This window comes from Strix aluco, chromosome 16 (genome assembly GCF_031877795.1).
Source record: "Strix aluco isolate bStrAlu1 chromosome 16, bStrAlu1.hap1, whole genome shotgun sequence".
Classification (NCBI taxonomy): domain Eukaryota; kingdom Metazoa; phylum Chordata; class Aves; order Strigiformes; family Strigidae; genus Strix; species Strix aluco.
Window position 1 is genome coordinate 8,201,634 of NC_133946.1, and position 12,059 is coordinate 8,213,692.

Below are 12,059 nucleotides of genomic sequence, written 5' to 3' on the forward strand. Positions count from 1 at the left end.
AATTTACTCTGTCTTGCAAGTTTGGGAAATTCAAACAAAATAATTATTGATTTAAATCCCTCCTTAATTTCTTCCACTGTGGTAGGAAAAAGGGACTTGCAAGCTAAAAGTATTAAAATACTATACAAATTAAACAGATTTAAATGTAGTTGTGAGATAGTCTGGAAACTAGACTCAAAAAATAAGTACACAGTGTTTCTCAAATGACTCTTCAAAGGAAATAAAAAATAGCCAAACCCAGCCCTGAATTTCCAAAACCAAGAACTGAATCCACCCCTCCTATCTCAATAAAATAAAGGCTTTCTTTTCTGATACCTTCTGGATAGAAAAAAAGACCACAGGTGGTGTTGGTCTCATAAATTTCTAGCTTTTTGGTACTTCTCAGATACTTGAAACTTGGGAAAGGTTTGTGTTTTGTTCATCAGACCCCCTCTTTAGAATTTTTTTTTTTTTTTTTTTTTTGAGAAGTAAAGCTCAGGTTTAGTGCCAGGAGTTTTAAAAAGCAGTAGCTGTTGTTCTCCTTTACTAATACCCTTGTACCTCTCTGCATCTCCAGGAGAGTCCTTTAGGATAGGTTTCATGTTTCATACCACCTGATCTTTGATGCGAGTATTTTGCCGAAGACTAGAGAACGTTACTTTATGATGAGCTCGTGAAGCGTGCCAGAATGGTTTTCAGCCACTAAGAACACTTATCCAGCTTGAGTGGTGCCTGTGCCAGGTCTACGATACACACAGATGCTTTTGTCTTTCAGTTTCCTCATGTTACACTTGCTTTTCAAATTCAAATTTTTTTATCCATATTTGAACATTAACAAATTAGATATATCAGCTAGAAATTGGATAGGTAGAAAGACTTAATGCTTTCTGTCGAAGCCAATTTCAGTTCAAACGAGCAGTCTCCAGCAGAGACTGAGTGTCTAACAGAACTAAAATACAACACATAAATCAAGAAAAAGAAGTTCTGTGGAATGCACAATGGACAAACAATCTAGGCAAAGTAAGAAACAAAACTCTAAAAGCTGTCAAAGAAATTCACCAGTGCAGCCAGGGAGGCAAAGGCAGGCAGGGAGAAAGAGACTAAGCAAAAAAAAAAAATTATTAATCCATTTCTGGTTAGAGGACAGCTGGACCAAAGTGTCCTGGGTGCTGCCATACATCAAGTGTCAGAGCAGAAGGTGATAAAAATTACTTGCTAAAACAGGGACAAAGGAAGTGAGAGTGTTCACTTAAAAAAATACAATTTTATACAGTAAACTAAGAGTTTCAAGGACTGAGTGAGAACACATGGACACCATATGCACAAGCATTTTGAACTGATTAACAAGTAACAGCAAAGCAGAAAGATAATCTAATAATCAGGGGACTAGCTAGTCATTTTCTATAGCAATGCAGACTTTATGACCTTGGGTAAGTTACTTTGTGCCTTAGCCATTCTCTTATAAAATAAGAACAATATCTCTACCTCTAAAGAGTATGCTTACATTAAGTATATTAAAATTTGGAAGCCCATTAGATAGAACCTATTAGCAAAGATCAGAGAAATATCATAAAAAATAACCAAATCGGAAGCAGGAAAAAAGGTCATATTAAATGAGTGTTTCAAAAGTACTACCACAGACCATGAAAACTTGAGTGAATTCAACAGCAGCATTATTAGCTCTACAATAAACATTTTTGGAAATTCCATTTTGAGCAATTTGACAGTAAACATGCTGAAGTTAGGAAGGAACATTACACGATGACCAAATGCTCTTTTATGCAAGAACTGTCACAATTAAACTGAAATCAGAGCAAAAAACATTTTCACTCATTATCCAGTAAAATTAAGAACTGAATGGAACTTAGAAGCCTATTCTAAATGAAAACCCAATGATGAAAGAACCTCCTGAGTTTACAGTGCAATCTTACATCTTTTGTTCTAATGCAGGGCATTAAAAAAGGGTGGCTCTTTATATTAAAAGACATATCACTGAAAACTCCATGTTAATAATCAGAATAAGGCAATTTCTGAATTGTTTCCTTGTTTTTTATCCGGTAACATTTCATTTGGAACAACCCTCTAATAGTTTAATATTTACCGGTATGTATCTATAAACATCAAAACCATTGTAATCATAAATAGAAGAAGAATTTGGCTACTTAAGAACCTCAGTTTGCTTAGAGTGCATCAAAAAAAATCCATCAGAACACAAGACACAGTAAGGTTTTTTTCATAGGAATGTACCTAGGTACATAACTATAATCATACAAGCAAGCTCATTAATACTAATTTAAAATTATTTTTGTGGTTATATAATTTAATAGCCTGAATCCATAGTTTTTCTTAGATTTTCCCAACTCTTCAGTAAAATTTCTCCTTTGTACACATCCTAAATGTGACCTCATTTGGCTTCTTCCAACATTCCAAAAAGCTATCCTTTATGGTTATCAGTATTACTGACCACATTTCTCATAATTTCTTTTATAATTAGCTCAGCAGTGGTAGCGAGACCAAATTTTACACCACTGACGCAGCTCACATAATGGCATTGAAACCAGTCAATGTACATCTGACTTGAAATTGGGTCCAGATAAAGATTTGCTTGATCGCTATCCCTTCTGCAAGATGGTTCTATAGTAAAACTGAGAAGCCCAGTATCACACATAAAAATGGATAGTACATGTGAGAAAGGAAGGCACGATTTCTCTGCAATATGCTTTATTAATCTTTCTCTCTATGAAGCTTCACATTAGCAAGCCAGTGATATGGAGGTATAAATGACTTCTGATAAAGTTAATTGAAATATAGAAAAGTAATTACTAATATCTGAACTATATGGCTTCATTTGGATTGCTAATGGCTCGGGAACAGTGAAGGCTAACCAACAGCCAACAAACTGCAAGTCACATGCGGCTCATCAAACAGTTGATGTGAGCCTAAATTTGAAGTGTGGAAAAATACTGGAACAATCTATTAAGTAATCAATTTGTGAGCAGCTAGAGTACATCAAGGCAGCGCACAACTGACTGAAAAACTCCCTGACATCTGTCAGCAGTGTGCTACCAACCTGGGAATAGCTACCCAAGAGACTTTTTGCAGGGATCTGTAATGGAGCTTCTCCACCAATTCCATTCCATACCATCATCATTGACTTGGACTACAGAATGGCTCATGAGAAAAAAAACATAATCTCAATGGGTACTGCAAATGTTTTTGGAGCACACTCCAGATCTAGGACACCCCAGGTGTAGATGATCTTCATAAACTGGGAAAGCAGAGCTAAATCACTAGAAGAAAAATCTAGTGCAAGACTAGAAAATGGGGAGATCTAGAGCACCCCAGATCTGGAGCGCCCAACTCAACATCATCTTCACAAATTGGGAAAACAAGTGAAGAAAAATCTAGCTGAACAAGGTAGTTTTATTGCAGATGATAGCTATCCAGTTTTGAACTGAATCCTTAGAAAAAGGTCTAGGCAAACTGAAAGGAAGCATGTACTGAGTAAGGAAGAGTTACGTACGAGTTCTAGAAACCCTGAGAGGAAAGATAAGAAGAATGAGGTTTGCCTAGTGTAGAGAGAGAAAAAAGTGAGGGAGAACGTGATGACACCTAGTGAGCATCTGCCTTCCACATCCACCAGGAGAGGAGAACTGCCTAACTTCCAGCAAATGAATACTGCAAAGAAGTTTGCAAAGGAATGACAAGTCCCCACCACCACCCCTCCCTGCCAAACATTAAGGACAATTCCAGGCAATTGCTGAATACACATACTTTAATACCAGATTAAATAGATGACTCTCAACTTTAAGTGTTTTAGTGGAAGGGTGGGACCAATGACTTACTAAGGTCCTGGTGCTTTTAGGACTGCTATGGTACTTAAGATACAAACTTTAATTTATGTTCTCATGAAAATCAAGACGCTAGAGAATACAACAGAGCAGCAATAAACAGTAATTAAATCCACAATCTCCTTCAGTGGCTTTCATAATAACATGGCAACAGACTGTATTCCTGGAACAGTATCTTCCTTCTTGCATCCTGCACCAACAATTGTACCATGCCCATGCACTTCTAATTGGTAATGACTTCTGTCTTAAATAACTAAAGCAAATTTAGTAGCCAAATACATATGACTTTTTCAGAATAATAAATACCATTTTGTATATGAGAGATCACTATCTTGCTCTCTACTTGACGGAAGTTTCTCTGGTAACAAAGTTAAATATTTCCAAAACAATGCTCTCTAAATACGGGTACAATTTATTGGCGGTGTTTTCAAATTAGACAAAATAAGCACCAGTGCAACAGTAGGATACTGTTGTGCACAACATAGGGAATTTAATATGGAAAAATGAATGGAGTGTGTGTATCAGTAACAATAAAATAGGAATGATACTGCCATGATTCATCAACCTAAGATTTCCAACTAGCATTTATAATGGGCTTGATGTTAAAACCCTCAGACCTTTCTTTGGAAAGTGCCTCTGAAATACTCTGAAGAAAGCTTTTTATAAATTGCACAGCATTTTAAATAACACATTGCCCTTATATGGCCTTAAGGCACAAAACTTCCAGTCACTGTAAAATCCAGCTTACACTTGTAAAACCATATCAAGAAGAACAAGAAAAAAAATTTAAAAATCAAAATATTGAGAAGTTTTCACTGATACCACATTTCTCAAGTGGGACACCTTCATTTTCAGCAGTTTTTTAAAAATGAGTACTTTAATGAATACCACCTGCAGTGTCCATGTTCTCTGAAGAATCTGGCTCAAGATAGGTACCACATGACACCGAAAAAACTCATGAACCTAGCACTGGTGTGCAATGGCTTGAGACATGCTAAAACAGCATTAGAACATGATCCAGTGCCTTCACACTGTGCCTTCTGGTCCATGCACCAGACAGAGCCTCTTGTCCAGACTAATCAGTAAACTAAGTTCAGGGAAAAGGCATACACAAATTCAAAATGGAAATATATATGTATGCTATGATAGAAGAAAAAAATTCATATGTACAAGATAGATAGCCCATCTATCTGTTTCATCCTTCCCATCACCTCTTTCCCTGTAAGCAGATGTCCTAAACATTAGGTCAAGCTGCGCTCTCTCCTTTGTACATGCAACTGAATTTTATATTATGTAGTGCAAAGAGGACCAACTTCAACAGGATTAAGAACCACTCCCTAAAATAATCCCAGAACATCCTGCGGCTTGTTGATTATGAAACCCTTCAGAGATACGACAGGAGTTTCAATTCCCTCGTGTTGAAATAGAAACTGAACCCAGATAGCCCACTCTGTGAGCGGCTGCTCTAACTACTCAGCAGCTGTACAAGAGCAATCCTTCCCTGCCACTTGTGTTCAAAGTGGCCTGACATCACCTTGGGTTTTGATGGAAACAGTTTATGTCTCTAACTCCAAGAGAGAGTTTGGGGCTGCAAATTCCAAGTTCAGCCTCAGCAAGGAATACAGCACAAGTTAAATAGATTTTGGTGATTTTTATTTCTTCTCTTTGGTTTTTTGATCCAAGTATCACAATCTCTTTTTAATTCTCTCTCCACCAACGCAGGAGGATGTCTTCCTCCGTGGGCTGCAAACTCCATGTGGGGACCAAGATGTACAAAAAATAGGTGCCAAAACATTTGGTATCGGTCCAACTGGTGGATCTAAACTCAAAATGTCACGATAAGAATATAACTTACCTCCCTCAATGGGGATGCCAGGTGCCTGCACAGTAAAATGATGAGGGCCAAATTGCTGCTTAAGACAAAATATCCAGAGAAGCAAATGGTCACCCCCATAGGACATGTCTGTGATGCTTGAGATATTTAGACCTAGTGCAGTGTTTAAGACTAAACCTTGCTAGGCTTATTATCAGAAAGCATTTCTACACCTGAATGTAGCTGAAGGTCTTCCAAGACAAAAATGCTTCAGCTGCTGACATACCACCTGGCAGCTGTCCATCCATCCCATTCCTCCTCCCTTGGGAAGGAGGGACAGGAAAAAAAGAAAGGAACACTGCCCTTGATACAACCAATCTGGAAAAATCTCTCTTTAGATATGGACCCATGTTTCAAATTACTACCCTGAATGGCAAAAACCTGCATGCTGATGTGGGCAGAGGGATCAAAGTTGGATCAATAAGAATAACAAAAAATGACTGTGTTTATTCAAGATAATGGATAGTAGAACAAACCTCACTGGTTCACACCTTAAAAGGTGCTGGTCATCTGCTAAGACTGCTACCCAAATGAGGTTACTGAGAATGACAAAGCTTAGGATTTCTCCCACTGCTGAAGTTATTCAAAACTCAAAATTATCTGAAATTCCTTTGGCCAAAATCACTCCCTGTTTAAATATAACAAGTTAGCATGAAGACCCTTTCATCTTCAGGATAGAAAAAAAACCAGGGTTTGATCCACATCTGCATCAGAGTTAAAACCACGACAGTATTGCCCTTACTGCTGCAAGCGGCTACCACTGGCAGGATCTCTCTGATTATAATCTGTTATGAGAAAGTATTTACGAATAAGAAACACTTTTGTAGGAATGTAAATTTCTATGCAGAAACCAAGGTGTGTCTGAGAGAAAGAACAGCATATAATGAGATTTTGCTGACATTTCATAATGACAAGGACAGACTCTAGCACCAGGAAAAAAAAAGAGTACTCGTCTCTTTTAAGCATAAGATGTGATGCGCAGGTCGGTCTGTCTGCTGCCACCACCCTGCTACCAATACTTGTCTGTCTCCTTTCCCTGCTCTCAGTCCCTCAGGAACTGCTACAGTCGTATTTGTCTGGCCTGAGCAGCCTGATACATCACCCTGTCTATCAGCAACAAAAGTGCAGCATATCCTAAAATTCAGGGCACGAGGCCGAACATGCCCAATCAGGAGTCACACTCATCTTAAGAGAATAGGGTTATGAGGTCATAGATTTCAAAATCTAGATGGTAGGGATGATCCATTATTCCCTGAGGAAGGAAAAGAAAAAAAAAAGATAAGAATCTTGTCATCATTTCCCTATCCCTGTATAACAGTATCACCTTCTACCGGGCTCAGATATTGGCAGAAGCAGCTTGTAATGTATATGGCTGTTGCCAAAATACATCATGCTGCTATACAGCAGTCCCTATATAACATTAATCAATTCTGCTTGCTGCAGCAGACCATCTGCTTTGCTCACACCGTAGTACGCTAACACATACTATCTGCTTACACTGCTGTTGAGCACACTGGGGCATCAGTGTACAAGGCAACCCGAGCCGTGCTGAAAACGTTACCATGCTGACAAAAAATAAACCAGCTGAAGAACGTACGTTTCTCCTCCCTATACAGGAAGCAGCATATATAAAAATAGGTTAGAAAACTGACACATTGAAGGAAAATCTGAAAAATGCATATTGATAAGGTGCTGCATCTACAATGTCATGCACATAGCATCAAAATAGACAATTCCACTTGAGTATTCATTTCCTACATTATTTAGCTACACTCAGAATGACATACATGTTGTAATTGAACATCAAGCACTGCCTCTCATTCACTCCCCACACAACTACAAATACGAAATGTACGACTAATGCTCCAGTGCAGTACATGACCAAACACAAAACACATTCACGACAACCAGCACTCCCTCCCCATCGCAGGCACACAACCCAGCCATTACAATTAGCACCTACAGAAAGACCACAAAGAACACACCCATAAACATCTCTACCGTCTCCCTTCTGTAAAACCCCCAAGTTCAGGCAAAGGCAAAAGAGAAGGCAACACAGGCAAACAGCACACACAGCACCATCCCTCACCACCCCACCATCAACTCCACCATGCTGACAAAATCACAAGATCATCCCTTGGTAACACATGCCACTATGTGGAATATAAAACATCCCACCACTGTAGACAGATGTCATTACACACACACACCCCCCTTCTCTCACTCCTCTTCACACCACTGCTGTCTACCCCAGAAAACCTGCTGCACACATTCAGTATAGAAATAAATTCCCACAAACACCTCCCCAACACTTGGTGCCTTCTAACCTGTGTGTCAAATCCATTTTCTACCGAGCTACTCTTCCTTGGTGGGAGTCCATCTCCTGCGTTTTCTTGTCCATTAGGAGATTTGAGAGGAATCTGGCTGGAATACAATGGCTTCGTCACCTCCACCTTGCTCCCAAACTTCAGGTAACAGGGCTGTGGGATGGTCCTGGCTGTTGGGACATGCAGGATTGGAGCAGCGCTGTGTACGGGTTTAGGTAGTCCCGATTTCATTTTGGAGGCTACCAGGATGGCTGGCATTTTCTCTTTCTGCTTTCCTAACACGTTTCTGTCAGCAGCAGCAGAGACAGCAGGCAGGGAGAGAGAAAAGGACACGTTGGGGTAGCTGCTCTACTCTAAAGCAGTCTGGCTTACTGCAGGGATCTCCAAAACCAGCTTAGAATTTAAAACTAGAAAAAAAAAAAAAAAAAAAAAAAAGAAACAGAAAACCCACACCACTTTCAGCCTAAAATGTCTCCCAGCTTTATGCCAGCTTTCCACCTGTTTCCTCTAATTTTATTTTCAGTTCTTCACCACTGTCCTCCTTCCTATTTCTGCTGTTATTTGACTTGCTGCTTCCTTTCTCTGGCTGACTCCTGTAATTGTCTCCCCTGGAAATGGGAGACTTTCACTCCATTATCTTGTCACTGCATCTCCAAAGTGAGGCAGCCTTTTGGAATAAAAAAAAAAAAGGAACCTGCTGCTACATATGCTTCCCCTTCCGTATGCACTAGAGAGCGAGTGAGCAAGCAGGATTTCCAGCTTAAGATGTCTTTCTTCAGTCTTAGCCAAGAAGCAGATGTAGCTCAGTGTGCTAATGACTGATGCCCTTGGATACGAGCCTTAGAGAATCAAGCTTCTTAAGCCTTAATAGCTGTGAACAGGACAACGATGCTGGAGCAGAAGGAGAAACGTCCACTGACAGCAATTTTAAATAAAAATAAGGCAGTGGCCACAAAATTTCCCGACTCCCCCAGTGCTGATCGCGAAAACCTGGAGGGAAAAAAAAATAAAAAACCCATTCAGCTGTCAGACGGAAGGGAAAGCAGCCGCCACCTCATTCTCCCCTCCCGCAGTGGCGCGGGTCCCCGCCCGGCGCAGCTCCGCGCATCCTGCGCTCTCCCGGGCAGCCGCGGAGCGGGGCGGGGGGCGGCGGCTGCTGCCTTGCCGGCACGGTGCAGGCAGGGCGGCCCCCGGATTGGTCCTGCCTGCTCGAAGCAGGAACAAAAAAAAAAAAAGGCAAAAAAAAAAAAAATCTCCCTCTCCGCAAGGGGAGGAGCGGCTTCAAGTCCTGCGGCGGGCTGGGAACTCGGCAGCAAAGCGGGCGGCGGGGAGAGATGCTCTAGGGGCTGCACGGGGGGAGTTTCGTACCGGTTTCTTTTTGAAATTTAAAAAAAAAAAAAAAAAAAAAAAGCGCGCTTTCAAATAAAAACACCTGGAGATGACTCATTGTTCGTTGCTATTCGGGAAAACTCCCGCTGCCAGCATCAACAGGAATTTGAATAAGCACAGTGAGTAATCCAGCCCTATTATAGCAACACTTGGCACTTGGCTGTTCGGGGCCTTTCTTTCAGTGTCACAGGTTCCTCCTCACGCTGCTCTGCAGATGCCGTGACCCGTTACAGCCCCCAGATCCTGCATTCCTCTAAGCATTACACATTTCAGAGCCGCACGTATCCCTCTTTCTGCCCACAGAGCACTGTCCTGGACCACGGAGGATTATCAGCGTGGAAGCTCAGGGCACCAAGAGATGCCTTCGGACTCGGACAGGGGTCTTGGCACCGGCATATACAGTGCCACAATGCCTAGTTTTCAGGTAGCCTGTAATGATGGCCAAAGGCTTTGAGTTACCACATAGGCTTCTTAAATTATATACAGGGAGGGGAGAGTGCCTAGGAATAATATTCACAAAGCCAACACAAGACATGGAAGAGAAAGTTGCATTTAAATCACATCCTCATCACAGCCCAAGGTATCACATTATTTCCCAAGTAGGGGCACTTCCTTCACCTCCTTATTCTCACCTCACCCACCGTCTGAAGACCAAAGAAGCAAGAACCTTGGGTGGCGGGGACAAGAGCGATCCTAGCAAGCAGAGAGAAGCAAGGAACCTACCCTCGAAGTACCTGAAATATGCACTGAGTGAGTGTCCAACCCATGGACTGCTGGGCTGGACAGGGGAAGCCCAGGCCCACCGCCCTGCCCCATCTAGGCTGCGAGGAGCACTCAGGGAAGGAAGGTTGAATCACGCTCCGCGACCCATTCCAAGGGGAGCTGGGCCCTGCCTATCTGACACCCTGACTTGTGGGAAAGTTTCAAATGTGCAAAACCCAGGTTTTTACATCTGAGACTCTCAGATAGAAAAATGAAGCATTTCTGGATTGTAGGTGTCTCCAAGATTAGGACAGTGTTTTAGGAAATGCAAATGGGAATCAGATAAGACCTGCACACTGGATCCTTCCATGGATGTCATCTTAAATGACTTCTCCAGGGTTACATAGCGAGTAAGTGGCAGAACTGGAAATCAAAGCCAGAACTTGTGTTCTACTCTGTAGAGTAGAACGGTACTTTTAAAGTACTATTGTTCCTCAATATCACAATGTAAAACGGTCTGTCCCCGTTAACAGAACACAGTTTCAGAAGACATTAGCTGTGCTACAAGGGGTTTGCTGTTGCTGTTGGTGGTTTGGGTTTGTCTGCCTTTTTTTTTGAGTTATCTCACATCAACTATATTATTTAAAAGCTAAAGCAAAGGCTGGACACGCTGTCACTGCAGTCTGACATCTCTCTCCCTTAGCACTGCCCCGTGATTGCATAACTCAAGTTCCCACAGTACACATGGAGCTCACATGTTAACTAGAGTTTTGGTTGTTGCTGGGATTTTTCAACACATCTGCTTTTGCATATACCAGCTCAGCAGGCTCTTTGTATTACTCAAAGAGGATAATTCTTTTGTTGTTGTTTTTAGGAGTAACTGCTTTCACCCTCGCCTCTTTATCCACTAATCTCAGACTGGAAACTGCACATCATTGTTCACCCGTCTCACTGAGGTGGATCTTCTAAAGTTTACTGCTCTGTCATAACACCATGCACAGTGTCAGCTTAAACACAACTGTATAGAAAATGTCAAAGCCCAACAACTCCATGAAGAACATCAGATTTACCATATGAAAGGACTGGTAGTTATGGGAGCAGAAATGTGTCAAATGCTCCAATACCATTTCCATTGTTCAGTGCTGAAAACTCAGCCTTGCTAGCTAAAAGAAGGTTGGGCTGAAGTATGAAAAACTTGAAAAAGATCCAAGTCTGAAAACAAGGCTAATTTTAGGTCTGTAATAAAATATAGTAATGTTTAAAAGCTATTAGAAGATCTAATTGACAACTTTATGTTCTGTTCTTCACTTACACGTTTTATGAGGTTCAGGTCACCAATCCCAGATACACAGAACTTGCCAGTTTTTGTTGTTCTGTTTTCATCTTGGAAAACTGGCTAGGTTACAGGATACCAAAACAGACATAATGTTAATTTGAGCAAAAGAAAAGGATTCCTTTCATTGTTCCTTTAACAATTATGGAATCTGATCCTTTGATGATGCTGGATTGAATATTCCACAGCTAGAGGAAACTATTTCTTGGTGTGCAGTCCCGCCTATGAAGTGAAGATGACGGCTTCTGAATACACTCCTTCTATGCTCCTGACAGGTATTTTGCCAGTTCAGTAATATGGACCCCTTCTTTACCAAAGCTTAATGTGAATTCCTGATAACACATTTGAAGAGTGGCCTGGAATCACTGCTTCTCTTATGGATTCAGTAAAAAACAGCTATTTAAGAAAAAAGTTTGCAGTGGCAGTGCAGCCATACCATGAGTTCATAAATTCTTAACACATCACATTATAGCCTATATCTGCAAAGATGGGCAACATCAATTTTGGTCTATCTTTGGAAGTGACTAGGTTTTTGGTTGTTTGTGGGTTTTTTAAATATACATAATTGATTTTACTGTTTTTATGGCTAGGATTTTTAAAATAAA

General features: G+C 40.9%; 1 protein-coding gene across 5 annotated transcripts in view; it reads right to left on the reverse strand.

Annotated features, from left to right (window-relative positions):
* The window catches only part of NAV2 (neuron navigator 2), a 423,664-nt gene that overhangs the window by 227,415 nt on the left and 184,190 nt on the right, over nucleotides 1-12,059 (reverse strand). For 2 of the 5 annotated variants that reach the window (XM_074841828.1, XM_074841827.1), the window contains exon 1: nucleotides 8,031-9,714. The exons of the other annotated variants lie outside the window; for them this stretch is intronic. In XM_074841828.1, the coding sequence (XP_074697929.1) occupies nucleotides 8,031-8,288 (258 nt within the window). In that variant the 5' untranslated portion in view covers nucleotides 8,289-9,714. Of the gene's footprint in view, nucleotides 1-8,030; nucleotides 9,715-12,059 lie in introns of those variants that run through there. 5 annotated transcript variants of the gene reach the window in all.